The sequence below is a fragment of the Zosterops lateralis genome (genome assembly GCF_965231275.1).
Source record: "Zosterops lateralis genome assembly, chromosome: 22".
Taxonomy (NCBI): Eukaryota; Metazoa; Chordata; class Aves; order Passeriformes; family Zosteropidae; genus Zosterops; species Zosterops lateralis.
This window is the reverse complement of record NC_139782.1, coordinates 4,021,223-4,047,506: the sequence shown is the minus strand read 5'-3', so window position 1 is coordinate 4,047,506 and position 26,284 is coordinate 4,021,223. Positions and strand designations below refer to the sequence as shown.

General features: G+C 45.6%; 1 protein-coding gene across 1 annotated transcript in view; it reads left to right on the top strand.

Annotated features, from left to right (window-relative positions):
- Window positions 1-26,284, top strand: part of CAMTA1 (calmodulin binding transcription activator 1) — a gene marked incomplete at its 5' end in the record, with an annotated part of 236,542 nt that overhangs the window by 14,361 nt on the left and 195,897 nt on the right. The window contains one exon of the mRNA XM_083876770.1: window positions 9,362-9,480. Coding sequence (XP_083732896.1) covers window positions 9,362-9,480 — 119 coding nt within the window. The remainder of the gene's footprint in view (window positions 1-9,361; window positions 9,481-26,284) is intronic.

Below are 26,284 nucleotides of genomic sequence, written 5' to 3'. Positions count from 1 at the left end.
GGCCGGCTCGGGCAGCGGTGCTACCCCAGACCCCGCCGGCCCTGTGGTCGCGGCCGGTACCGGTGTCGGCGCCTCCATCTTACAGGGGCGGGAGGAGAGAGCAGGTTCACATCCCCTGCCTAAATCCGGCTGAACATGCCAGCACCCCAGGGATTGGCCTGGTTGTAGCTGGGCACCTCAAGGAACGGTGTTTAGTTGTAAGTAATAGGGATTTTTTTTTTTCTTTATCCGCCACAGCAGATGTACATCCTCGCCTGGAACCTATTTGCATTCTTTACTGGGAAACCCCTTCACAGAATACAGGGGCTCTTATCCCACCTTTTATCTGGATTTTTTTTCTCAGATTGCTTTGGGAATATATTTTTTGGAGTTGTTTCTTGGTGGCTGTAGAGCCTCCCTGGGCATAGGTTTGAGTTTTTATTGCGCCGTGAAATTCAAAGGCTGTGCAAAAATCTAAAATTTAAGTAGTAGAGATGATTTTGAGTAGTGTTGGCTTCATCTTTCACTAATCTCTTTGATGCTCCCAAATCTATTAGTTCGATCTTTCCTTTCTTTGGTCTGAAAAACGTCGGGCTTCGTTCTTTTCTCACTTGCGTTGAAGTACATGATTAACTGCACTGAAGTAGTGAAATGCCACCTGGCTAACAGGGGTGTTAGCGAGGGCAGAGTGAGCATTCACCTGGACTTCCTGCCTCAGACTGTGACGTTCTGGTTCTCTTGGGGTGACAGTGTAGTCACCAAAGCACAGTCGGGTTCGATTCGCTTTTCGGGCTTCCTGTTCCAAGGTACGATGGATTTTTCCTGTGTAAGGCGCAGGTTTCAGCGTGCTCAGCCCCGTGAGGCTGCGGCTCCACGGACCAGGCAGGTCAGCGCTCCCTCACTGGGAAGGTAACCCGTCCTTTCCGTTTGTTATTTATTGCAACTTTTATCATATTTGGTGTCGGTAATTGGTTTCAAGGGGCGGGTGGGGTGTGTCTTTGCTGGAGCCATGGGTCGGTAGCCGTGTTTGCTCTGTCGAAGGGCTGTGCAGGAGCTGCCAGCGAGACGCCCGTGTGTGCCCGGCGCTGCCGACCGGCGTCTCCCTGCCTGGGCCGGCGCTCTCTCTGCTCTGTGCCCATGCAGAGCACGGCAGCGTCGCGGAGGTGGGAGCGGAGCAACCCCGGCTCGGCACCGGCGCCCGGGGTGTTCTCGTACGAAGTCACAGAGCTGCTCCCCCGCTGACCTACTTTTGCGGTGGATTTTCAAGGAGACGGCATATAAACCATTCATTCCTTAAACCTAAAACTCCACCTGTTAGAAACTTAAATGGGAATGCTTTTAAGGCATGATTCAAGCAGAGTGTTTCATCAGTAGTGCAGGTGCTGGAGGAGAGAACACAAGTTGCTTTAGATTTTAGTTACTTCAGTGAGTTAGAAGCGGATGTAAATGGCAGCTCGCGGGCCGGCTGCGGAGCAGCGCTGTTTTCATTGGGGAGCTGCCTGCTCCATCTCCCCAGCAGGGATGAGCCACTGAGCAGCAGCACACGGCTCTGCAGACCTGCCTGGCCTTGGAGCTCCCTGCCGAGCTGCCATCGGGGCTTCTTGTGCCCCGTGAGCAGCGGGAGATCCCGGCGGGAGTTGAGGTTTGGAATGAGGCTGGCACTGCTGTTCTCTGGCTGCAGGAGAGAGTTCCACGGCTTGGAGAACTCGGGTGAGTTTCCTCTTTTCTGGTTTTCCTCGGGCAGGATGAAGCTGGTTCAGTGACCGAGCGGCTCTTGCCGTCCTACAGCAGAGGGTTTGTGGGTTTTGTAGTTCCTGCTGTGTTTTGTGGATCTGAGCCGAGCCGGGAGGACTGACCCTTGGCGGTGCCATCTTGGCAGCTGTGACAGCTCTGAACTTGATCTGGAGGTGTTAAGGGGGGGTGTCCTTTTAAAAACTTTATTTTTCTAACTTAAAGTTCAAAAGAGGAAGAATGTACACAGGCAGCCTTTTAAATTTTGTGTTCTCACAGCCAGGTACCTCTGTAACCGAGAGCTTTGCAGAGTAGTGCCCGTGTGTTCTGCGTGTGAATGGCGCAGGGGCCCGGAATTCTGTTGTGCACTTTTTGTTGTTCCATTACATGCAGTTTTGTTGAATTTTCTGTGTGTCAGTTGAGGCAGGGTCATAGGTGGGATGGCAGGAGGAGGTGGTGTTTCTCCCTGCGGCTCCTGAGCTGAGGGTGCTGGTGGCGTGGGCTGACTGAAGAGGGCAAGTGGAGCCTCAGATGTGACTGGCTTTGGAGGGACTATTTGGGGAACAACAGATTTTTGAAAACGAAACATTCCCAATTTGGTTATTAAACAGCAAATATTACCTTCTCTCTGCAGAAGTGTTACCTAAGGTTTTATTACTTTAACAAACCTGAAGTTATGGTGTGCTGATGGCCGGGGTTGTGTGCTGCAGAATCGGACTGTTGTGAGGAGGAGGTAGCATTTGACACTCGGCTCTGTCCACTCCTTGCCCCAGAATTTTTGCTGAATCTCAGCGTTACCAAAATTTCTGTTGTCAGAATTAAAAGGAAATGTCTCCTAGTGAAGTTTCTAGATCCTCTTTGTGGGCTGTCAGCCAGCAGGACGGGTTCAGGGAGTGACATTCATTCCCTTTATCAAACAGTAGGAACTATATGTTTGTGAGGTCAGTTTTTTGAGTATTTTTGGTATTATAATTGTGTTATTCCGGATGTAAGGCTTAGAGCTTGTTTTAAACTCTGGTTTTTAAGTTTAATTCCGCATCTCTTCTTGTTAATGATTTTCACAATTACTTTGGCTTAAAGGTGTTTTATTTGTGTCAGTGTTAAACTACATATGTAGGAAACCTTCCTGGATATGTATTAACTCAGATTTCATTTTCTATATCAGAAAATTATGTAGTGAAACGGTAATGTAGAAGTATGGTTAAAACAGATAACTTTAAATTTAGTATTTAAATACTGAGTGCTGACATTACGTTACTAGTGGTCTTAAATCGTTGTTATAAAGACCTCCTTACAAAGGTGGATGTTGTTGGAAAAAGGAGTGGTAGCTATTCTCCCTCTGTCCAGGCAGCCTTCAGGAAGAGGGAGCTGGAATGTGACCTTTTTCAGTGTGTCTCTGTCTATATTTCAATAAGCCACATGTGTCTGAAGGGAAAAAAACCCCAACCAACAAACCCAAACATTGCCAGGGAGTGAAGCAAGGCTGGGTGAAGCACTTGTAGAATACCGGGCTGGTTAATTGAAATGCAGTGCTTCCAGCAGCTTCCTGCAGCTTCGGTGTTCCCTGGCTTCCACTTCCACACCTTGCTCAGTTTTTGCTTTGTAGTTTTCTCCCCTCGCTCTATGTCCTGTTTTCACCTTCCTTGGCTCCTGGCAGCCAGTGTTAGTGCTGTGTTAAACCCCCTGGGTTTGGAAAGGTGGGTTTGCATGCGGGTGCTGGTGCTTGTGTTAGCCCCAGTCCTTTGGGGTACAGCCCCTGCCCTGTTCCCAGGGCAATGCTGAAGGGCCACTCCGTGCTGAGGAGCAGTCGTGGCACTGGGTGAATGAGAGCAAACTCTGTTCTCACTGGACATGGAGCGCTTGCTGTCCTTCTCACATCGCACATTTTGGTTCAGCAGGCTGGGTTTTTCCAGCCAGCTCTCCAGGTAGGTTTCCAAATTCAAACTCTTTCTGGTATGAAATGAAAGAAGTGAAAATATCTGTGGCTGGTGTCTGCTAGCATGTTGGGTATGACTGCTCTAGCCTTAGCCAATACTTCAGGACTTCTGAGAAATGTGTTGTAGTGTTGAGAATATCTGTAGTATTGGAAACTGAATAAAGAGATGGTTTATTTTTTTGCTAGACCTGGCCAGTAATATCCACCACTCCTTGGCTTCATAGCCACCGAATTTGATGATGTAATATATTAGTGAAAACCAAGGAGTGAAGGAATTGATAAAATGTCTCAACCAAAGAGTTGTTGGTGATGGTGAGCAATGGTTTAATTGTTCTGGTGCACTTGTGAGGTTTAGCAGCCAAGCGGTGAAAGTCAGGCATGAACATGAGGAGGTGCAGGGAGGGGCTGAAGCAACTGCACTCTTTGAACACCCCCAAAATTTGCTTTTAGGATAGGTCCTTGTGCACCTTCTGACTGTAAAGGAATTCTCCTCTTGCTTCATTAGCAAGTGCTTGGAACCTGCCGAGGTGGGAGAGGGAAAATGGAGCTTGTTTGTCTGGTGGGGGAAAGTAGAAGTTTTGAGCAGGGCGCTAAGCGTATGGCACGAGAAATAAACAGCTGATTGTGTCACCCAGCCCTCAGCCGGTGTGTGGGCCTTCATTAGGCAAAATTTGGCTCTCAACTCTTCCTCAAAATGCACCATTTGCAGTTTTACCTAACTGGTATTCACACTGAATTTACTTATAAAATGTCAAGAAACTTTTTGCTATGTGAAAAGGACAAAGAGACTTGGGAGTAGCATGTTACTGGTGGGGAGAACTGGGCCACCGATGCACAGCAGCAGCTTTAGCTATATTTGTGTTTCTTATGGTTTTAGAATTGTTTGTAGAGTTTGTCATAGCAACAAAGTAGTTATAACAAATATTTCAAGACACTAAGGCTAGATTCAGTAACTTCTGGAGGAAAATTGTTTTGTTGCTCATCCTTCATACTGCCACCATACCTGTGATTCCCTCTTCATCCTTTCTGTGTTTTTTCCTTCCTCACCTATTCCATGCAGGCAGCAGGCAGTCATGGCCATACACATGCTGGTTTGTATTGGCCTCTTGCTCCTGTTGTACATTTTTTATCTTTGCCTGAACTCTTAGTCTTTCTTAGTGTCCTCTGCTCAGCCCTGGAGGGGCTCCATGCTGGAGGACTGGGAATGCATTTACTCAGCCAGTGTCTGACCGAGTGCTGGCATCCAGCAGAGCCCTGCTGAGGCAGCAGCACTGCAGAGCTGGACCTGGTTATCTTCTCTTAGCCACCCTTGATTGATATTTAGAAATCTGCTTTTGTTGCCAAGAGATTTACTACTGTAATCATACAAATATTTCTAGCAAACAGACCAAGAGCTGTTGGGTTTGCTTCTGTTGCTGCGTGTTTATGGATGGAAGATGCCAGGATTGAAGTTTAACTGTGAGAAATAGCATGGCAATCTTGCAGTTGTTTGGATCTGGAGTAATTCTTTGCATTTATTTCTTCCAGATGGAATTTGTTGGATTTGTCTGTATCTGGAGGTCAGCAAGTGACTCGGTGACTGTGGTGGCCTCTGTGCACTGTGTTTTTGTGGTGCCACTTGTACACTCCAGGGCTGCATCTCTGCCACCTCAGTGTTTGCTCAGTGGTGGTGGGATCAGCTGGATCCTGCCCCTTTCCCAAATAAGGATGATACTGGGATTTTAGTAGTTTGTTTTCTACTAAAGTGCCCATTTGTAATGTTTAAACACTTCTTCCTTCTCTTCAGGTAGTTAAAGAGATGGCCAGCCCTAAGTTATTATTTCATAATAATGGGTTTATAAAACTTGTGTTTGTGAGTTTATAGCTTACTTGTGTTATTTATTTCCAGTATAGACCTGTCTGCAGATCAGCAGCTGATCAACATCCTTTTGGCCATTTCTTTATTTTCCAATTACATGTTATATAGGCAGAGCGTAGTAGTTAATGGGGCTGCAAGTCTAAATTCACCTCCTGGATCACCAAAGATTTAAGAACCAGTTAAAGAAAAAGAAAAGGGGGTAGGGGGTTGTTTGGAGAGTGGGGGTAGAGCACAGACTCTCTGTGATTTGCTGTTGTGCACTTTAAAGTTTTATGGTCCATGGTGCATCCCTTGGGAGGATAAAGTGCAAGGAGCATGAAGAAACCCATAAAATGACGAAGGGTTTATGTGATATAATTAATGTGGAACTTTCCATGAACTTTATAATACTTACACTTTCTTAATTCTACATGAGTTTCTGGTTTGCTAATAAGTAATCTTGAAAATTGCTAATGGAACTTAAATTTTGCATTTTCATCCTGAATTATAACAGGACACATTGTAGGCTGCTATATTTTAGTCTATAGCTTCCTTACTTGAGTTCTCAGCTGTGGCTGTGCCTGCCTTGGGAAACATTTTTGAGCTGTGGCCAGCTCTGCACTAAAAACCCCTGTGTTGATCGAGCTTTACTGGCAAATCCTCCCCGTGCCAGTGTGGCTCTGCTTGCACAGACACTCTTTATTGACACTGGATGTATTTGCAGATCTTGGTGTTGTTAGTCGCACCTGTGGAAAAATAAATGAGGAGAGAGTTCAATAAAAATCTGGATTTGCACAGTAAAACCAAATCAGTGCTGGGAGGTTGCAGCTCCTGTTTTTAGCTACCAAGGAAATTTTAGTTGGTGATAAATGGAGGAGTTTGCGTGCTGGGTGCTCTGCCTGTGCTGGTGGATGAGGGGCTGCAGAGCAATGTGGGCCCTTGTTCCTCTGCCTTCACCAGGAGCTCCCGTGGTGCTGGATGGGCTTGTCATCTGCACTAGCAATGGCAGATTTGATCCAAGCCAAGGGATAGCGTGGGAGGGAGGGGGTTGCTCCACCTCCCTAAAGATGTTGTGGTATTGTGAGGAACAGGACCAGGAAAGTGATGGTTCATTTGGAAGAACAGGAACTCTTGTTCCACCAGTACCCTCAGTGCCACTGGGTGAGCAATCCTCCTCTCCTGATCCAGCTTCCCTGGACTTTCCTCCCTGTAGGAATACACTGTGTGATTCCAGAGGGCCGAGAAGTGAGTTTGAAGGCAAACGTGTGTACATTGTTTGGGGCTGTGGGTTCTTCACTCTCATAGCTGGTAGGCTGATTTCATCCTTTGCCAAGGTCAGACCTGGTTTAGAGGTCACTGGATTTAGGATTTGTATCCCGTACCTTGATGGCTGTGAGTTGTTCTGACCACACGGCTTGAGGAGTCCATAATGAAAAGCCACTTGGATCGAGGCAGGAGGCAGTTGTTCTTCACACAGGGGATTTTTTGGTGTGAGGAAATGCCATTGCTAAGTGCAGAAAAGGGAGGCATCTGTGAGATGTAGTCCTGTTACAGGATGGTGAGAATGACCTTCCATTGCAATAATAACACAAGGTGGGAGATGCTAACAACAGGAGTTGGAAGGTTTAGTGTCAGCAAGTTCTGACAACTTCTACCAAAACATTTTAAAGGGCTTTATTATCCATAGGCACTTTCTGGATTAATAATACTGATAATTGATGACAATGGAAGAAAGTTAATAAAACGAGCTGAATAATTAGAGGTCTGCCAGCCCTGCAAAATAATGGAATGAGTGATAGAGGGCTTGACTGATATGGAGGTAAGGGGAAGTAATACAATTAATGTCAATTAAAATGTGCCCATGGAAAATAAGCTGATGAGATGTAACTGGGATGTAGTTTGGCTGATAAAAGCAATAATGTGTGCTGTAAAATACTTTGCGCCTTAATGAATTGAATGTAGAGCAATGCAGTGTTTTGAATGAGAAATGGAAATGGTGTAAAATGAATGCAGGGAGTGTGAAGTGAGTATTGGATGGTGGATCTGGAAATGGCTGGGGGCTGCTGGCATGACAGGCCTGCCTGACTCTGGTCTTTGCCACGGGCAAGTTGTGTTCTTGTGCATAACCCCAACTCTCACAACTTGGGTGTCTGTGAGGCTTTGAGTGGCTCAAGTGTAGGGAAATAATGGTGACAGTTGTATGTGCAGAGCATTGGCTGGGGAAAGGATGTGGCCAAAAAGCCCTGTGGAGTCATGGTCTGAAATACTCAATATAAAAATAGAAATCCTGGAATAGTGTAATAGAGAGCATCTCCCTGATTTCTTTAGCAGTCCAGCAGGGATCTATTCTGCTTGGCTGCTCCTTGCCCAGGAAGAAGTTGGGAAGTGGCAGCCCTGTTGATTTAGTCCAACACAGTCGCACAGTAAAGTTCCCACTAACTCAGGGAGCGCGCAGGACTCATAAATTACAGAGCAGCTCACGTTTATCATACACATCGCTGCTTATCTTGTAAACTCATCTGCTGGGCTTGCACGAGCAGTTGATTTAACAGCATGTATATTGTTGAACTTGACACATCCAAGAGTCTAATCAAGCTTTAAGAATACCAGGGATGTCTGGCTGCTGGTGTGAAGTCTCTGCAATTCCCAAGTAATTTCTAAGAATGATCGTGGGCCAGGCTCTGTCGGGTTCACTGCAGGTCACAGGGAATGTCTGTGTCGTATGGAATTGCAGAGGAGTTATATCATAGTGCTGGCATGTGTTTTATGACATAAAATGATTAGATGTGTAAAATGAAGTTAATATCCTTTTTCTGTACATTTCCAAGTGGGAAATGACTATAAATTAATTTTGTAGAGTAAAATGCCAGTGAGTAACTGTACTGCTTGTGTAGCATTGCCCAGCATCTGTCATGGGATGCATGAGATTGGTGGAAGACAACAGAGATGTGGTCTGTTTGGAGGGAGAACTGATAAAGTTCTGCACTGTGGCTGGTCTCTCTTATGCTGCTGCTCCAGTTCTCTTTCCTGTGGGGACTAATTTGGTTGATAAACACATGCATTTCATGGGTGCTCTTATTCTTTTGATGGTATTAGAGGGTGATAGAGATACATCTCCAAGGTGCTGCTGCTGGGACTGCTGCAGGCTGGTGTGGGATTGCAGGGCTTTTTGGGACTTGGGTCTTTTAAGGGGAATTGATGCACCTTCTACATATTTAGCAATAAAAAAGAATAATTTTGTATTATTTAGTATTTCTGCCTTTGAGACCCTTGGGTGTGGTGAGATAGGAAATTTCCTTCCCTCTTCCTCACTCTCACATTGAGGAACTGCATTTACTTTCTGAGCTCTGAATGGAAATAGAAGTAACCTGGGTTTGATCATGTATGATATGTTTTAGTTTTAAATGAACTTATAGACCTTGAGTTGCATTTCTGCTGCACCTTGGCAAAATTATAGCAGGTGCTGGGGCTCTGTGCTTATTTACTTGCAAATCCTGTCAAGTGTGAACTTCATTTATGACTTCCCTGGCAGGTCATGCCGCTGTGGTCACAGCTTCTACAGTGTTTTGTTGCTATTGCTTGTAAAATTTGCCACTGAAGGAAATAATGAGCTAAAATAGGCACAGGTAAGCACACACAGGCTCCTTGTGCCCAAATCTATCAAAGCTCTCCTAAAACTTTGCAACCAGAAAGAATTAAACTGCATTTGTATTTCTGAAATAAAGTTGCAGTTTCAACAGAAAGCTGTTATTTGTCTTATTGCCATGGCAAGTTGCTCCTTTTGGACAGGAGAACTGGGGGGTTTCCAAGTGTTGAGTCTCCTGGTTGCAGCCACCCATTCTCCTGTGTGTACATCATGTGTCTCCTCTTTTTTCCAGATGATCATGGGAACAGCAATGGCAGTCATGTAAAAATCTTTTTACCGAAGAAGCTGCTTGAATGTCTACCAAAATGTTCAAGTTTACCGAAAGAGAGGCACCGCTGGAACACTAATGAGGTAGTTAAATCTCTCATTCTTAAATGTACCAAGTTACTTAATGCTTATGGATTGTTTTGTGAGAGCATGCCATGCAAGTTACAGGATATGAATTCCTTGGCTCTGGAACCTGTTCCATAAATAATAAGTCCTAGTATATGCTGAAAGTGAGCTTTAAGGAGACTTGAAGGCAAATGTGGAAGTTGACTGTCAGTACAGTAGGAGTCTATTGCTCACGTGTGTGTGACTTGTCTCAGAGTCAAATCTCATATCACCTTAATGACCCATTTCAAAATGGTTTAAAATTAGATAGGTGTACTGTGTTTAAATTAGATAGTTTGTACTGTGTTGAATAAAGTGTTACTTTCTGTGCATGAGGACTTCCGAACAAAAAGTTGGTGTGTGTTCTTTCCTGCCATGCAGAGTCCTGGGAAATAACTCTGAGTAATCTCGTTAAGAACCAGGGAAACACAGATCTGGGTGTTTTTTACTGGAATCCAGTTACCCTGAGTATGCTGGTTCACAGATCACCTGTTACTGCATTATGGTTGGGGTAATTTAAATTAAATGTAGTATTTAAAATTCTGTGAGCCAAGGTGAAGTTAAAGAACAACCCAGGTAGCTCTACAATCCCTAGGCTTTATTCCTGCTCTGTAGCAATGCTGGATGTCCCATGGCAATACCCATAGTGTGTAGTTTTAATTTTTAGTAGCTCTGTCTTAGCATATCTTTGCCATATTTATGGGAATCTCTTAATAATAGAGGCAATGCTCTTGGAGAAATGACTGTAACACTCCTGTTAGTGTCTGCTTGTTGGGAGCTGACTGGTCCTGTTCCTCTGATCCCTTGTTTGTAGATCTAAACTTGTTAACAGAGCCTGTGCTCATGAGTTTAACACCTGCAAGTGGCAGCTGAGTGCAGGATCAAACACGACTCACTTCTCTGTGTGTTTGCTGAGAGCAGAATCAATCACAGAGCAGTGACTCTGTGTATTTTTCAAAATTGGAGTCCTTCTTTTTGGTGTCTGGAAGTTACAATCAGGTATCTATTTTTAACATACCCAGTACTGTGATAGAAGGAATCGGGTCTTTGGGGCAGTTGCTGGCCTTGGCTTTTTTGTGTAGATGTTTTTGTCTTGGGTCATTTGAATTGAAACGTAAATTCTAGAAAAGGCAGGTTGTGGTTTATTCTGTGATAGTGTTTGTACTAATGGGGACAGGGCATGGAGCAGTGGCAATTCCAGTAGCTCTGACAGATGATGTTTGGACAAACACAGTTGGGGAAAAGCAAGCTCTGTACAGGTTTGTGACAAAATTATGCTCTTTCCTCTTACTGGAAAGAGCTGCTTGATGTGGGGTTTAGTCACTTTGATATTGCTGCTGTCCCCAGTGCAGAACTTTGTGCACACACTTATACACATGGCTTTGGGTAGGATTTGCTTGTGGAGCTTCCTAAGTTACAGGATGTGGCTAAGTTCATTATGCAGCTGAAAACTGTTATTATTCATGAGCAGAAGCAGGAAAGTGCAGGTGCTTGATGTGGTGTATTAGGCTGGGAGGAGAATTTGGGAGTGTGGCTGTTCTCCTAAGGGTCATGTCAGTGTTTCGTGGAGTGGGGAGTGAGTGGCTCTGCTGGTGCTTGCCAGTGTATTGCTGGGCTGGGATTGTCTGGTGCTGTAATTCTGGATGGATTGTTTGCTGATAGACACAGGTCATCAGCTGGCACATTAAAACCAGACCCAGCCCCTCTCTGTCCTTTTGAATGTCAGATTCTTCTCTGTCATTTGTATCCCCTCTTCAAAAATCTCTCACTGGGGCTGTTATGCCATGGGGATGTGGAGCTGGGTCTGTCCATGGGTTACAGCTTGTGCTGATTCTGCTAGCCTGTGTGGTGTGGCTGGTGCAGTATCCCTGTAGCATGATTTAAAAGAAAGAGCTTTTCTTGTGGCCAGAGATTTTTTGGCCCCATTAGCTCAGAGGGGGGGAAAAAATAGAAAAAGCCAGAGTCTTATGCCTAGATGAAGTCTTGGAAATTTGTGTTAATTATGGGGGAGGAAGGAGCTGAGCTTCCAGATTTTATTGCCTTCCCCACCCCCAATCTGAAAGTTTAATTCTGTGCACTGTTATAAAACTTGAATTTTTCTTGGGGTATAATTGAATAATAATGTTGGACTGCGTTCCTGAGGCATTCCTAAGGGAATAAATTTTTTCATCTGAGTACACAGGTGTTCTGCCTGTGCTAGTGAAGACAGAAGTTGCAGAGAAGAAAAGGATGTATTCTATACAGTGGTATTTCCAGAATTTTTGTACTGATTTCAGAATCCTTGGTCCTGTGTGTGAGGTATCTCCTGGACAGAGAGGTTTAGTAAAAGATGAAAAAAAAATGAAATGCCTAAACAGTTCACAGATCTGAATGCTTGTGACAATGCTGTCCTCCCTCGAATGGTGTGTATTGGGCAGTCACGGGTGTCTGCAGAGTGTAGCAGGCACTGGTGTGGGATCCATCCCTAGAGGCAGTGAGGGCCAAACCCAGCCGTGACCTGACTCCTTTCCCTTTTGTGCTCCTTTGCATGAGGATGGTTCAAGGAAACTTGAACACTGCCCTGGTCTGTCTCTTGTGGCCCTGGAGCCCAGCACACAGGTGTTCCCAGCTGTGGGTGGTGGGCAGCAGGATGGGCAGGTGCAGTCACTGTGCCCGGACTCCATCAGGTCCTCGGTGCTGCTGGTGCAGAGGTGAGGGAGCAGCCAGGGCAGAGCATCACCATGGGAACACTGCAAATAACTTTTTCTGAGCACTTACGTCTGCAGCTTGAGGATAAAGGTCAGATGTTACTCTGCATTGGGTAATTGGGATGGAGAAACTGCGTCCTCTGAGAGCTGGGTGGGCTCTGGATGACTTTACACGTAGTAAAACCACGTGATGGAGCAGCAAGAGAAATGGAGCGCTTAAAAATGGTTCAAACACGTTATTGAGGTGCTTGCTTTCCATTGGATCATGCATTTGCAACTTAAATGTTTGATGGAAATACATTTCCATACCAAGATGTCATCTTGTCTTAAATCAAGTTTATAGCAGTTTTATATTTCCTACTGAAGGAAGTGTTCCTTCTAATTCAATTTTTTTTACCAGAGATAGAAAATCTTAAGTTAAGCCTAGCAATTTAATTACAGATTTACATTTTTTAAATGCCTGTAAAGGTGCATTGTGCTTATTTCTCCGTCTCTGAGAGAGGATAGAGATGGGGCTTTCATATGATTTCTCACATTAAGACAAATGAGTTAGTTGCCAGAAAGTTCTGCAGTGCTTAGTGCTTGTGAGGGAGTTCCTCTCTCTAAGGGTTTAGTTGTTGTTTGCTATGAACCATTTTAGGGTTTGTGAAGTGCAGATCCAGTTTGGTTTCAGTGAGTGGATGGAGCAAAGTCTTCTGGCTTGGTATGCTGGCAGTGCACCTTGAGCAAGAATTTTGGGAGCCCTGGCTCTCGGCTCCCTTCCATGGGATCAGGGCTGGGCTCCCAAAGCAGGGCTATGCAGAGCCACCTCTGGGTGCCCCAGCTGATCTCCCGTGTCCCTGACAGAGGTGATGTCTCACTAGTCACTTTGGGCAGCAAGATCCGTTGTCTGCAGGAGATGCATCCTGCTGCTTTCTGTCTGGGAAGCAGGAGCTTCCCGGGGTGCTGGGGCTCAAGGATGTTGGAGTAACCTTGTCTCTGCACAGCGCTTGCCAGGCACCGGATTGCAGCTCTGAACAGAGATGCCGTTCGTTAACAGTTGGCAGCCGCAGTCATTAATCATCCTTGTAAACACTTAATGACATGGTGCGAGAAAGAAGAAAAAGTTAAACATTGGAAATGTAAAATGCTGTCTTGGGCTTTGGTTCCATCAGGATTCTCTATTTACAGTCTGTTGGGAGAAGCCCAGAACTTCCATGGTAGAAAAAGCCAGCAGCAATTGCTCCATGTGCTTAGGCTTGTCTGGAGGGGCACGGCAGGACTGCCCTGCTCTCTAGAGTCAGCCAGCATCCACGTTTTGCAGATTCCAGGCTCAGGTACTGCTTGGGAGAGTATTCAAATAGTGCAATTATGAAACTCTGTGAGCATTGTTTAGCATAGGAAGAAACCCTCTTCCTCTGCTGCCTGGGGGCCCGAGTCGCGTGTTCACTGACATCTCGATGTGCTCTGGTGTTCTTGCTTGTTCGCATGACACTGACATTCTCCTTTTCGCTTGACAACGAGTTATTTGCCATCTTTCCTCTAAAGCACAGAGAAAATCTTGAAGGTTTGGAGAATTGCCTGAGGGACGTGAGGGACCCAGACTGATAAGGGGGGCGAGTCTGGAGCTTTCGGGCTGGCTGTGATGTTCTGAAATGCTGGGAGGAAGTGAAAGCAATAACGTCGCTGCTCCTCCAGCTCCCCTTGGCCACTGGCAGCTGAGTGTCAGGCAGCTGGTCACCACACGGCTCCTGTCGCCACGTTTGTTCATCGAAGCCCCACTCTGCAGTAGAAACAGCTACTGCTACTGCTTCTTTTTTTTTTTTGAGTGCCTTTTAGAATCAACTCATATCAGAAAACCTAAAAAACCTCCTTGGTTTAAGGCTGCCTGGGACGGTGCAGTGTACTGTAACCCTGCATGGCATGTTCCTCCAGTTCATTCCTTATTCAGCAAAGTAGCAGAATGTGTTACAAATTCGTGGTGTTGGGCAAGTGTGTGGGACCAGTTTGTGTCACCAGCACAGTTGGAGCAGGGAAGGGTTGTTGGTCCAGGTCACACTGTCCCCTCAAAATGGCAAAATTTTGTGGAAAAGGGGCAGCGCTCAGTACAGTTCCCTGTGGACTCTGAAGTCCAGCATACTTTTTAAAATGCTCTACATCAATTCATTCAGATGTGTTCAGCTGGAGCGCAGAGTTCCCAAAGCCAGAGCCCTGTGCCTGCTTAGGAGGACTCCCAGGGCTGGGACATCCTTGCGGTCTGTGTCAGCTCTGGGGTTTCTCAAAAGCACTAAGAATATTGAATTTAGACTAATTGCCTGCTGCCCACGTGGTCGCAGTATAAAATACTCAGATGGTAATGGCAAATGCTGTTACTAGAAGTGCTGTTGGTTTCTGTTCCGCCTGATGATCCCTCGCTGGAGGAGCAGCAAGGAAGTGGTCACAGACCAGTTCATGTGGCTCCCACATAGCAGCTCCTCCTGCCCCCACTGCTCTGGCACCTGGGGGTGCTCTTTGCATGGTGCTGAGCTGGGGACTGAGGGCACATTATGACAAGGGTTTGGAAATGGCAAGCAATACCTTGTTGGGGGCAGAGTGTTTGCCAAGTGCTGGAGCAGACAGAGCATCCATAATATCCAGAGTGCCAGTGTCAGTTCTCACCCTTCATTTCAGTGGTGGTGGCCTGCGAGGTGCTCTGCCTCAGAGAGACCTGTCCCACCTGGCTTTGGTGGGTGCCTGCACTGCCAGCCAGTGGTACTGTGTGTCCAGAGCCTGCCCCTCCTCTTGGCCACCAGCGGGAATGTGGGGAACCCCACTTGCTTTAAAGAAGAGAGAGCTCAGCAAGTGAAACACAAGGGAAACAGTGTTTGTAGTGTGAGGAGAGCAGAGCTGTAGTGATTGTTCGTACACCTGACTGGGGCTGTCTGGCGTGTGGGGGCGGCTCCTCCCGCTGCGCGTGTGGTTGGGGTTTGAGGCTGATCCGTGAACGAGATGGCAATTTCTCTAACAGAAGCACTTAATTGTGGGTTTATTTTGTGAAATTAATGAAATTCTATGCTTTGCTTAATGTGCAAAGCAGGAGTGTGGTGCTGGCATTGTGTTTGCAGTTCCTCAGTTGTGTTTACGACACTAGTGAGTGCTGTGAGCAGGCTGGGGTTTGAGCAAAATTGGGAGGTTATGTACCAATCCAGGTGATTTTGAGCGAGGGCAGTAATACCTATTCATGTCAAATACAGAGAGGATCCTCATCCTCCTCTTAGGAAAACCTAGCTTTTTTTCGCTGTCCCTTTGGTGCACATTAGGGTTGGTGAAAAAGAGCTGATCTTGTAGTGCTGGGCAGTTAATACATCAGAATGCTGGAACTGGAGTGACTCCTGTAAAGCAGAGCAAACGGAGGGTTGGGAGTAGTTCACTGCCCTCCTGATTTTTCTTTTCTTTCTTTTTTTTTCTTTTTTTTTCTTTTTTTTTAACTCCAAGTGACCTCTTTTGAATAAATTAAATTAGCAGTTCAACTTTTTTACACTTAATGATGGCCTAAGGAAAAAAAATTACTTCATGATTAGTTTTAGCATATTGTACACAATGTATAAAATGTTGATGGTGTTTAACCGCCTGATTGTCATTAGTAACCTGTCAAAGTACCTCTGAATATTGGTCAGTGGTATTAGGGTTTTTTGCTCTTTGACACTTCTAGGTTCCTTCACAGAGTGGCTGTTGTAGTGCTGAACAGTAGTTCAGCAGCAACAAATGCGCGTCCAGACACCTGGACAGTGGCTGTATGGTGGCTCCAAATCCTTTTTATGTCTTGTGGGATAATAATGTGGAGTATTATTTCCTCCAGCTGATGTTGTGCTTTTCCTAACCTGTCCACCTGTTGGGGCTCGTCCTTGTTAACTGTACACGGTTATCCCGAAGTGTCATATCAAAAGTGAAAGTGGAATCTGGTGTGTGGGGAATAAAAAGTTGGAGTTATCAGTTACAGAAACCCTTCTTGAAACATGAGGGAGTCAGAAGAGTGGATTATTTCAGTTACTATTCACCTGTGTATCTGCAGGAATGCCAGCAGTAGTGGTAGATACCACTGCATTGTGTGTCTGGGTCTCTGGCTTGCCCAGCACTGAGTAAAATACTCACCGGAGTTAACCAAGGTGTACTTCCACATTATGCAAGGAAAATGTTACAACAAAGTCAGTTTAGAAACTCAGTCTCTCTGCCAGGGCCTGACATGTACACACACAAAGGAATTGGTTTACTTAGCAAGTGAATGGGAACTGAGGAGATTATATTTTGTAAGGGATCGAAATCCTGTCATCTTGGTCTCAGGTTTGCTGCTTCTGAGGATGGCTGTTTGATTTGGAAGAGAAAAATCAGAGGATTTAGATGAGAAGGAAAAAACTAGATATGAAGGAAAAATTAGTGCCAGTGAAAGCAAAGGATTTCTTCTGCTGGGGCACTGCGTAAGGAAGAGAGGGAAAGAAGTAGTGGTCTTTGCAGGGAACAGTCCTAGGGAGAGCAGGAGAGGGCATAATCCAGTGCAATAGGGGGAAAAGAAAAACCAAGTTTCTGTGCTCCTTTGCTGGTGTCTGTGCCCCATTGTTGCCAGACTGCAGGAGCTGGGAGCTGTTTGCAGCACACAGCCCTGGACTGAGCCAGGCACTGGAGAGCCTTGTAGAGCTGCCCCACCTTGGGATTTTGTCCCACCAGTGTTGTCCCAGGGCTAAAATGTTCCTGGAATTACCTGAACCGCAGCTGTGCAAACTTTTTGTTACCTGGGAAGTTCTGAGGGAGCCCCACAACATTGGTGTGTCTTTCAGGCATGTCCCTGTCATGCATCTCTGAGGTTCTTGAGCTCTGGGGTCTTCCTGGTCACACAACTAATGTTGATGCCTTCAGATTTAATTATCTGATGAGTCACTGCGAGTCTGTGTCCGTGCTGTTGAGTTATTGCAAAGTTGCTGGGTTCCCAAACCGCTTTCTTTGATATCAAGGTCGTCTGGCACATCTGCAGTGTGGGCTGTGGTGAGAGGAGGCAGCCCAGCACAGCAGTGAGGGAACAGTGGAAACGTGGACTTACCGGTTCAGCTCACAGAAACTGGAATTGATAAATGCTGGAAATAATGGCAGGAACTGAGTTTTAAGGTCAACAAGCAATAGCTTTAGCAGGAGTGTTTGCCAGACACAGTTACTGGGGAGGAATATGGACTTTCTTGCATTCTCCAGCAGGTTTCTGACTATGACACAGACAAAGCAGGAATGACATGGAAAGATGAGACATGTTTTCTGGAAAAACATCCAGGCAGACTGGGTCCTCATGCTCTGTCTGAGTGTTACGTACAGTGATTCTCTGACACTGGGGGCTTCTTTGCCTTACAAAGGCAGGGTTTTGTGCAGGGAGTTTGTTTCTTGGCTTCAAGCACAGCACTGGTTTGGTCCAGATAAGAGTGTCCCAAAAGTTAATGCCTTGCCAGGCAGGGGGAGGGATGCTGGAATGAAGAGGGATGCAATGCCCTTGGTGCTTGTCTTTCTCCAAAAGTTATCTGATGTAAATATTACGTTCTCTGCATAAATTTAGTATAGATAATTGACTGCATCTTGCTTGGAAATGGGTACCAAAGGTTGTTTTATAGCTTCTGTGTAATTGAAATTCTAGGAGGAGAGGCCTTTGTCTTGGAAACCACATTTGAATTACTTTTTTATTGGAGTGTTAAAGCAATACGTTACGATGTGAGGGGTTCAGTGTGCGTGTGTGTCAATAATTACCAGATTTCCACAGTTACAGTGAATAAAGAAAACTGTTGAAAAAGCATGTCATTTTTCCCTGAAAAGCAGGGGTCCAGCAGTTGTGTTGACAGCCAGAAGTGTTGTGACCTAAGCAGAGCCTCCTTGGCACAGGTAGTGGTCAGTGCCAATGCAGGACCTGCAGCTGAGGCTTGGGCTGCGCTGCCTCGAACCCTTGGAGCTGAACACGGTTTGTGAAACAAGAAACCAGTGCTCCAACATGGAAATGGGAAAACTTTTAGGAGCCTGTCTACAGGGAGGTTAATAATAACAAGCCAAAGTGGCTGGAAACAGGAGTCACCAGTGTGGTCAGGGCAGTGTGGCCACAGGAGGGTCAGTGGCCACAGGAGTGGTCAGTGGCTGTAGGAGGGTCAGTGGCCGCAGGAGGGTCAGTGGCCACTGGCACAGGAGAACAGCTGAGTTGTGCTGCCGTGGGCTGGGTATGGAGTGCGAGAGCTTTGATGTGCTTCCATGGAAGGTTCTAGTTTTACTCACTGAAGCTCCTTTGTTTTGCAGAGATCTTGATGCAGACGCCCTTTTGGATTTCTTTTTAATAGTGTGTGACCCTTCACCTTTGATCCCTTGACCTGCATTACTTTGGTAACCATTTCATTTTTTTAATTTCATTTCATTTTTAATTTTGGTGTGTAAGCTGTAACATTTCATCATTTTAAACTGTAGCATTCCTTGACCTCCCCAGATGTCTTTTTTCTTTTTTATGAGGATGCACAATGTTGGCTTTTCTTGAATAAACATTGTTTCAGTTGTTAATAAAATAAGTATTTTTTATTGGTTTTTGCTTCTTTTAAGTTTTACTGTGTGTATGTTGCCTGTATAGTACTTTACTTCTTTGGACGTGTTCTCCCACTTAATCTATTTTGATATTTGTGTACATCTTTGCTTTTAATTCACATTTTTTCTACAGTTCTTTTGTTCAGTAAAACCCATGCTCGTGGCCTGTCCATGGCCCATCTGTGTCCCCCTCTATTAAACTTTCAAAGCTTAAAGTAACCCTGGGAGAATTTCAGATACACTTATGAATAAGAACTATTCTTTGCTGTTAAAATTTTTGCCCTGTCCTGAAGTTAACTTTTCCTAACCATCAGCTCCAAACTTATAGCTGTTTTAATAAAAGATTAGGCTTCAGACCAAAATGAAAATCTCACTTGAAACTCAATTTGCATTTATTTTTCTGTTATCATTGGAGCCCAAAGGAAAGTTATCAATGCTTGGAGCTGTGCTTTAGGCACGGCTGTGCTCAGGGAAGCAGCGTTGTCTGTACGTGGGATGGCAAAGCCCCCAAAGCTTAGTTGGTTCTTTCCATTTTCCTGTTGAAAGGGAAGCAGTGGATAAGACAGATTTTGGCCAGATTCTATTTTTATCTGGTAAATGATCATATGAAATCCACTGAGCATGGCCCACTGAAGTACAGATTACTTTTTAAGTGTCTCATTATTTTATTCTCTAACATTTAATGCTGAAGTTTTAATTGCACACAGATGAAGCTGCTAAATGAGCACTGAAATGGATTTAGGTCTTCTCAGAGCCTTGTTGATGCTTATAAAACTTTATATCGTTCATTAGGACTACAGATTAAAACTGTAGTGAGCTGTTCACATAGTGCCACTGGGCTCTGCTGGTGCCTGGCCACTGGATGAGCCTGAAGCTCACCTGAACACCCTTCTGTTGACCCTTTTCCCAAGGAAACTGGACTGCTTTTGGCTCTCCTCCCCTCTCTGGGAGTCCTGCTGACCTCCAGGGCTGAGCCTGAGTTATCTCCTTCCTCCCGAGTCCTCTCTGAGTCTTGAGAGATTCATCAACACCAGAACCTGGTTCAGGAAACAGCTGGTTTGAATTGGCATCCCTGCCTGAGAAAGATATTTCCAGCACTGATCTCTCTGCTTAACCGCAAGATTCTTGTTTTTAAACTGCCCTTTAATGTGGCAGAATTGCCTGTGAAAATAGCGGCAGATAGGTATTCACAGAATTCCCTGCCCAGCACCTTTGTGTTACTGTGTGAGTTTCTCTGACCCTGTGGCTATGAGCTGTGCTGGACTGTCACAGCCTCCATCAGTGCTTGAAGCATTCAGGTGGATTTTCCTTTCCCCTCCTGTTCCAAATTTTAGCTGTAATTGTTTTTGTAGACCTAGAATTGTCAGTTCTGGTACACAGACTGCTGCTCCTCACCGAGCCTGTTGGGGATAGCTGGGATTTGGCTTTGGCTTGGGTTTAATGCTACCTGTCAGCCTGAGAAGAAGAATCCTCCAGAAACCATCTTAAGCCGTTTCTCCAGTCTCCAGAAGAGGGTTTTTAAAACTCAATGGGAAAAAATACTTACTTTGCCCAAGAAAACTCCTTGAAGACTGTTTTTCTCCTCGTAACACATATTTTATGTTGGCAGCAGTTAGATGTGAACGCCTTGACTTTCCAGGGCAGCAATTCTTAAAAACCTTTATTTAAATGTCTGGAAACTGAAGGAAATCTGCTTCCCTGTGCAGAGGGCTGGCTGTTGGCTGCCTCCTGCTAGAACAAATAGCAGGGAAAAAGAAGAAATGGAATAAAAATGCCTGATATTGGGAATTGGAGTCAGTAATAAAAAAAACAGCTTAAAAGATGGTTAGAATGTCTTGGTTTTCTTTTGTTTGGTGGTTTTTTTTTGGTTTTTTTTTGGTTTTTTTTTTTTTTTTTTTGGTGTTGTGTTGTTTTTTTTTTTTTTTTGTCTCATTTCACGTTTTGTCATGTCCATCCTGCCTTCTTTCATAAGGTAAGCGTTCTGACCCATGGCATTCTCTGGGTGTAGCTCCCAAGGTGGTGGGATGACAGTGATGCATGCTTTGTTGTGATATTTCCATGTGTTGTGTTAGATGCAGATGGTTATTCGCAGAAATCAGTGTAAATAATAAGGGTTATGCCTGTTCAGCTATTGCATGGGCTTCCAGGATGCTGGAGCTGCTGAGGGAGGAGGAGGGTACAGCTTTTGGGAAGGGAGGAGATAGGAATTGTCCCCCATTTCCTCTATAAAACACAGTAAATATTGGCAAGAAAAGCTGCTTTGTTGACCCAGCAATAGCACTGCTATTTGCCCCAGTGTGAAATTTGTCCCTGGGTTTTTGCTGCAATGCTGCTGGATACAGCAGGAACAGCAACAGCTGACCCTTGGATGGCAAGAGATGATGAAACTTAATTCACTTTACTGAGCTTGTTTTTCACTGAGCAGTAACTCAAATACATGTTTTCGTCAAACACTTAATCAAAGAACTACACAAATGCTGCAAAATGTTTGCAAAGCAAAACATTTGTCTATTTAGATATTGAGAGAATACTCTATTGAGAGATTTGTTCCTGCTTATGAGGTTTTTCTGTTACTCAAAGCCAGAATGTTGACAACATCCACTCCTGAAACAAGTCTTAATTTTGAAATCTATGCAGAATCTTCTGCTGCTGGAGGCTTTTATGTATTAACCTTAACAGAAGGCTGAAGGGTTGAAATGAAATCCTTGGCAAAGGTACAAGATTCAGAGCGTTGCATATCTTGCAGTTCAGGTAATGCAGCTGGGGTTGGATTAACCTAATCTGCTTTATTCAACCTAATAGACACCTGTGTGTCATCTGCATGTGCAGTTTATGTAATAAAACATAGGCAGCCAAAAATTGCTCACTTTGGTCTGACTACTTTTGAAAATCAGATGTATTGGTCAGCACAAACGCACCATTTTCTGTTAATACTGAAACTCATCCAAAGGTGCAGGATAAAAGTGCAGGACAGGTCTGTATCCTCCACCCAAGTCTGTACCTGGGAAAACACATTTCTGTGCAGCACCTGACCCTATGCAATAAACTGAATAAGTGCCAGCTAACTCTACTCACTTTTCAGGGCTGGTGGGTTCTAGGCATGGATCCCACTGCTCCCACTGCTCTTGTGCTCACTGGGGAAGGGAATTACCCCATTCCAGAGCAGAGCCTGAGTGCTGCTCTGGCCTGGCACTGGGGCACTGGCTGGTGGGGCAGGACTGCAATCCTTGGCAGCCATTCTGCAGGGAGGTTCTCTTCAGGGTGGGGGTGAATTTCTCAGGCTTGTCACCCTGCTTGCTGCTCTGGGTGTGCATTGGTTAAGTCCTTAAATAATTTAATTAGTGCTCCTGCTTTAATCTCTAACTTCTCAACTCGTGTTAAGGACTCTGGTGGCTGAGGGGTTGAGCTGGCGCCATTGGGCAGCCAGCCCCGACCCTCTCCTGTGCTTCTGCTTTTCCTCTGCTTCAGAAGTAGAACTGTAGACCTTGACACCCTGCATTGGCTTTGTGTCTGCTAGAGCAGGGTCCTCTGCTTGTCCCCCGCTTGTAGCTGCACATTCAGCTCAGAAAATGCTCAGTGATAAACATGTGTTTTCATTTCTCCTTCAGGTTTGGCTTGTCTGCTTTTCAGCTCTTCTAGACATTGGAAATTCCAGTTTGTGTTTATTTTCTCTGGATTCCTTCCCACAAGACAGAAGTGAATTCAGCATGGATTATTGGGGAGAGCCTTGGCTGGGAATAAGGATAATTGCAGCCTCTGGCTGTGCCACAGTTTCACTGATGATTTCTTTTAAGTTACTCACCTGCACTGTATCTGTTTCCTCAGCTGTAAAATGTGGGTAATTACCTCCATTGTAAAATGTTACAGGGTCTGCTGGTAATTATATGAACGAAGTGCTAATTACAGTGATTATCCCTTGGACCTAGTCTAGATCTGGCTGATGTTCCTGTTGTGATGAACGTATGAAACAAATACTACAACTTGCTTTTCTCCATTATTTGCGAGGGGCCTGGAAGGTGCCGCATCACAGGATGTGTTCCCGGTGAGAAGCTCTGCTGCCCTGTCACCCAGGTCCCTCTGTTCATTTCTTGTTCCCCTCTGCCCTCGTGTCTTACGGGCGTGGGCTGAGGAGGGGCTGAGGAATTACTGATTCAGTAGCTGGATCCACATATGATCTGATAGCCAGGGTTTATGCTGTGGCTTCACTTTTCCTCTTGGGGATATGAAGGCAGCAGCCAGGGAGGTACCAGTTGAGTTGGGCCAGTCTGTGCTGCCTAGTGGCCTCCATTCTTTAAGAAGTTCTGACCTTGATGCCAGGAGAGGTGTCCTTCCAGCTGTGGGGATTATTTCCCTCCTGTAAAAGCCTACAGCTTGCAAGACTTTATTATCAAACATTTTATTTGCCTTTCTCTTCTCCGTTTATTTAGGACACATTTTCTTTGTAGCTGGGAATAGCTCTACTATCCCCTGAGCAGGGCTGGGTAGTGGAGGAAGAATTTATATTCTTCAAGGTAGAAATGGAGTGTTCTCATCCAGAAAATCCTGCTGCTGCCTCTGGGAAGGTGCTGTAGTTTTTGATGGTAGTAATAAGTCACGTCGTGTATCCAGTAATGATGAGAGTCTCCTCTCCTACCCAATCCCTGCCTTCCCTGGACACAGACCTCATGGCACAGTAACAACAAAAATCCCGTGCTTGGTTCCTCTTGCTGCAGCTCTGCCTGCTCTCTTCTGCCACATCTGATTCCCCACCTCTGGGTTTGCAGAGGGATTTTCTGCCTGCTTTGCCTCCAGCCTCTCTACACCTGCTTCCCATCAGCCTCAGCCTTTCTTTGCCCTGGAAGAGTAAGGTTCAGTTATGTCTTCAGAATTCAGTAGCTGAGCAGCTCTTCCTTTCTCAGAGTTTGACGAGTGCAATGAATTTTTAACTTTCAAGAGAAGGTTTTAGTTCCTGTCTGGGATGATGGTTTGGAAAGGCTTTCTGGCAATGGAAAGGCAGTCTTTAATTGCAATTTTGCACCTGAATTTTTCAGGCTAGATGCTCTTCTCTGACGGCTTCTGTCTGATTGATTCTACGGCCTGTTCTTTTCCATGACAGGATGCTTGAGTGCTCCAGGGATGGAAGCAACTTGCCACTCCTGATAGGTGAAAGTGGTCATTGCCAGGCAATGAGGGTATGGAAAGAACTTCTCTTGTTCGGTGGAGGAAAAAGATGAGGGATTATCATCTCTCCCATGATTTGCTTTTGCCTTGGTTAGAGCATCTAAACTAGAGGGGTGTGTCTGCAGCGTGTGTGTGCTTCACCTAATGCTCATCTGCCAGACTTGTTTGAAAATCCTTTGTTAGGAAAGCAAAAAATTTGGCTTGTTCCTGCAGAAGCATCATCTAATAAGATTAATTTATTTGGTGTGAGAGGCTTCAATAGTGAATTATGCTTTATCCATGTTGTTATTGCCCATTGCACAAGTGAACTGATTTGTGTGCTCTCTGCAAGTCACATGCTGAATGAAGGATGTTAGATTACTGTGTAACCTGGAGGGTAATCAGGGATTCAGATTTGAGATTTATCCAAGTCTAATTTTGCAGCATTCTTGAAATATCTGGGATTTCTGTATCTTGGTACCACTCTGAATGCTGTACATTAAGAGTGATATATATTTTTTAAACTTAAAAGTTCAGTAACATAATAATTATAAACTTTCTCGAGTTTTCTTTCTCTTAAAAATGAGTGTATTGTTTGCTTTTCATTGAGGTGCAAAGTGTTGCGTAAAATCTCTGCAACTTGTGACAGAAATGCTTCCAAGTGTCTGAATGAAAATGCAGCATCACCGTGAAAACAAATGTGTTAATGCAAAAGTGTTTTTAAACGACGTGCTGCTGAATAAAGGCTTTCCTGGTTTTGAGAGCAGGTTTTTAAGCAGTGATACACCCCTGGGGGGCAATTGCACCCCCCAGGGAAGGAATTGAGGAGCACTTTGTATATGTCAGAGGTTGCCGCAAAGAAATCTATTCATTTTTACCTGTTTTTGTAATTACCTGTCACTGCCTGGCTTTGTGAGTCAGTAGGTTATAGACAAACACGCGGGCTGGTTGCACATTGAGCGGGGCAGTGCCGGGAGTGCCGCTGTCCCCACAGTTGCCTGTCCTGTCCGGGCTGTGCCGGTGGCCGTGGTGCTCTGGGCATCGCCTGCTCAGCCAGCCCCGCTCGCTGCCGGGGCCGTGCTGGTGCCGGCGGCACGGCCTGGCCCCCGGAGCCGCCCCCGTCCCCGCGCCTCGCCGCAGGAGGAGGAAGAGGAGGGATTCCATCGCGCCCCGTTTGCAGCTGCCCCCGTGTCTGTACGGACGCGGAATCCCCACAGGAGGGTGCTGCGAAGGCACTGAATGTGCAGGTTTGCAGGAAGATCAGGGCTTGGAGGAGACTGCGACTGTAGGGCAGCCAACACCGTGGCTCTGGCAGGGGCAGCGCCTCAGCCGTGCCCGGAGAGGGGCGCGGGGGGAGGTCGGTGTTGATACTCACAGCTCCCCGCTGCCCTGCTGGTGGGCTCCCCTGTCCTGGAGTCGGGCTGTGCACTGGCAGCTGGGACACTGACACTTGGGTGCTGCAGGGTCAAGTGCTTGGTAGCTGTAAAACGTCTCAGGGCTGTTCCTCTGCCTCCTGCTCGTGACTGGTGCTGGGACCCTTCCCCTGTGAGCATCATCCCTGGCCAACGGGTCATATCACTTCCCTCCAGCAAGCCCTGGGGCTACCCAGCTACTTTCCTGTCTGCATGTGGTATGTTTAGTCTGCACAAGTGGCAAAATGCATTTGCTTGCAAGTAGAGACAGCCTCCAAATTCTGTCCTAAAATACTCTGTAAGTTGGACCATTTTATTCAGCGTGATCAGATGAGAAATAATGGCAAAACCTCCCTTTGGTTCCTGGCTGTGCAACCCTCTTCCAAATATTTTAGTTAAAGGGATTATTTTTTTTGCATAATACATGCTCATGCCAAAAAACTTGTCTGACAAGGCCAGTTAAGCAGCACTTTCACATGATTCTCCCTTTAGCTGTGTGCTGCTTCACCCTGAAATTGTGTGATCATTTAAAAGTAAACAACTCTCCATCCCAGAGGCTGCACACATCTGCTCTGCCCCTCACTTTCTTCTGCTGCTTTTCACTTCCTAAATACACTTTTGAAACAGAGGATTATATAACTGAAGTAGAGACTTCTCTTTGGGATGACCTCTAGGACATGTGGGGGGGATTCAGTCTAATTCTGTTATATGGGAGTGTGGGAGCTCTGATCCCATCCTTTTAATGGCAGCAGGATCAACTGATGGAGCTGTGTTAGAGAGGGGGTGTAAAATCAGCTACTCATTCCATCAAAGTGCCTCACTTGGAAACCTGGGGCTGAGATCCATGTGCAAATCCCTGTGGGGTTCCCTGCTGGCCACGGGGGCATCACAGCATGTGCCAGTTCAGTATCTTGGTTTGGATCCAGGACTGTGTCCAGCAGTGACAGTCCTTTGTGCTACTCTGTGGGTTTGGCACTCATCTGAAATTGAATCTCTAAA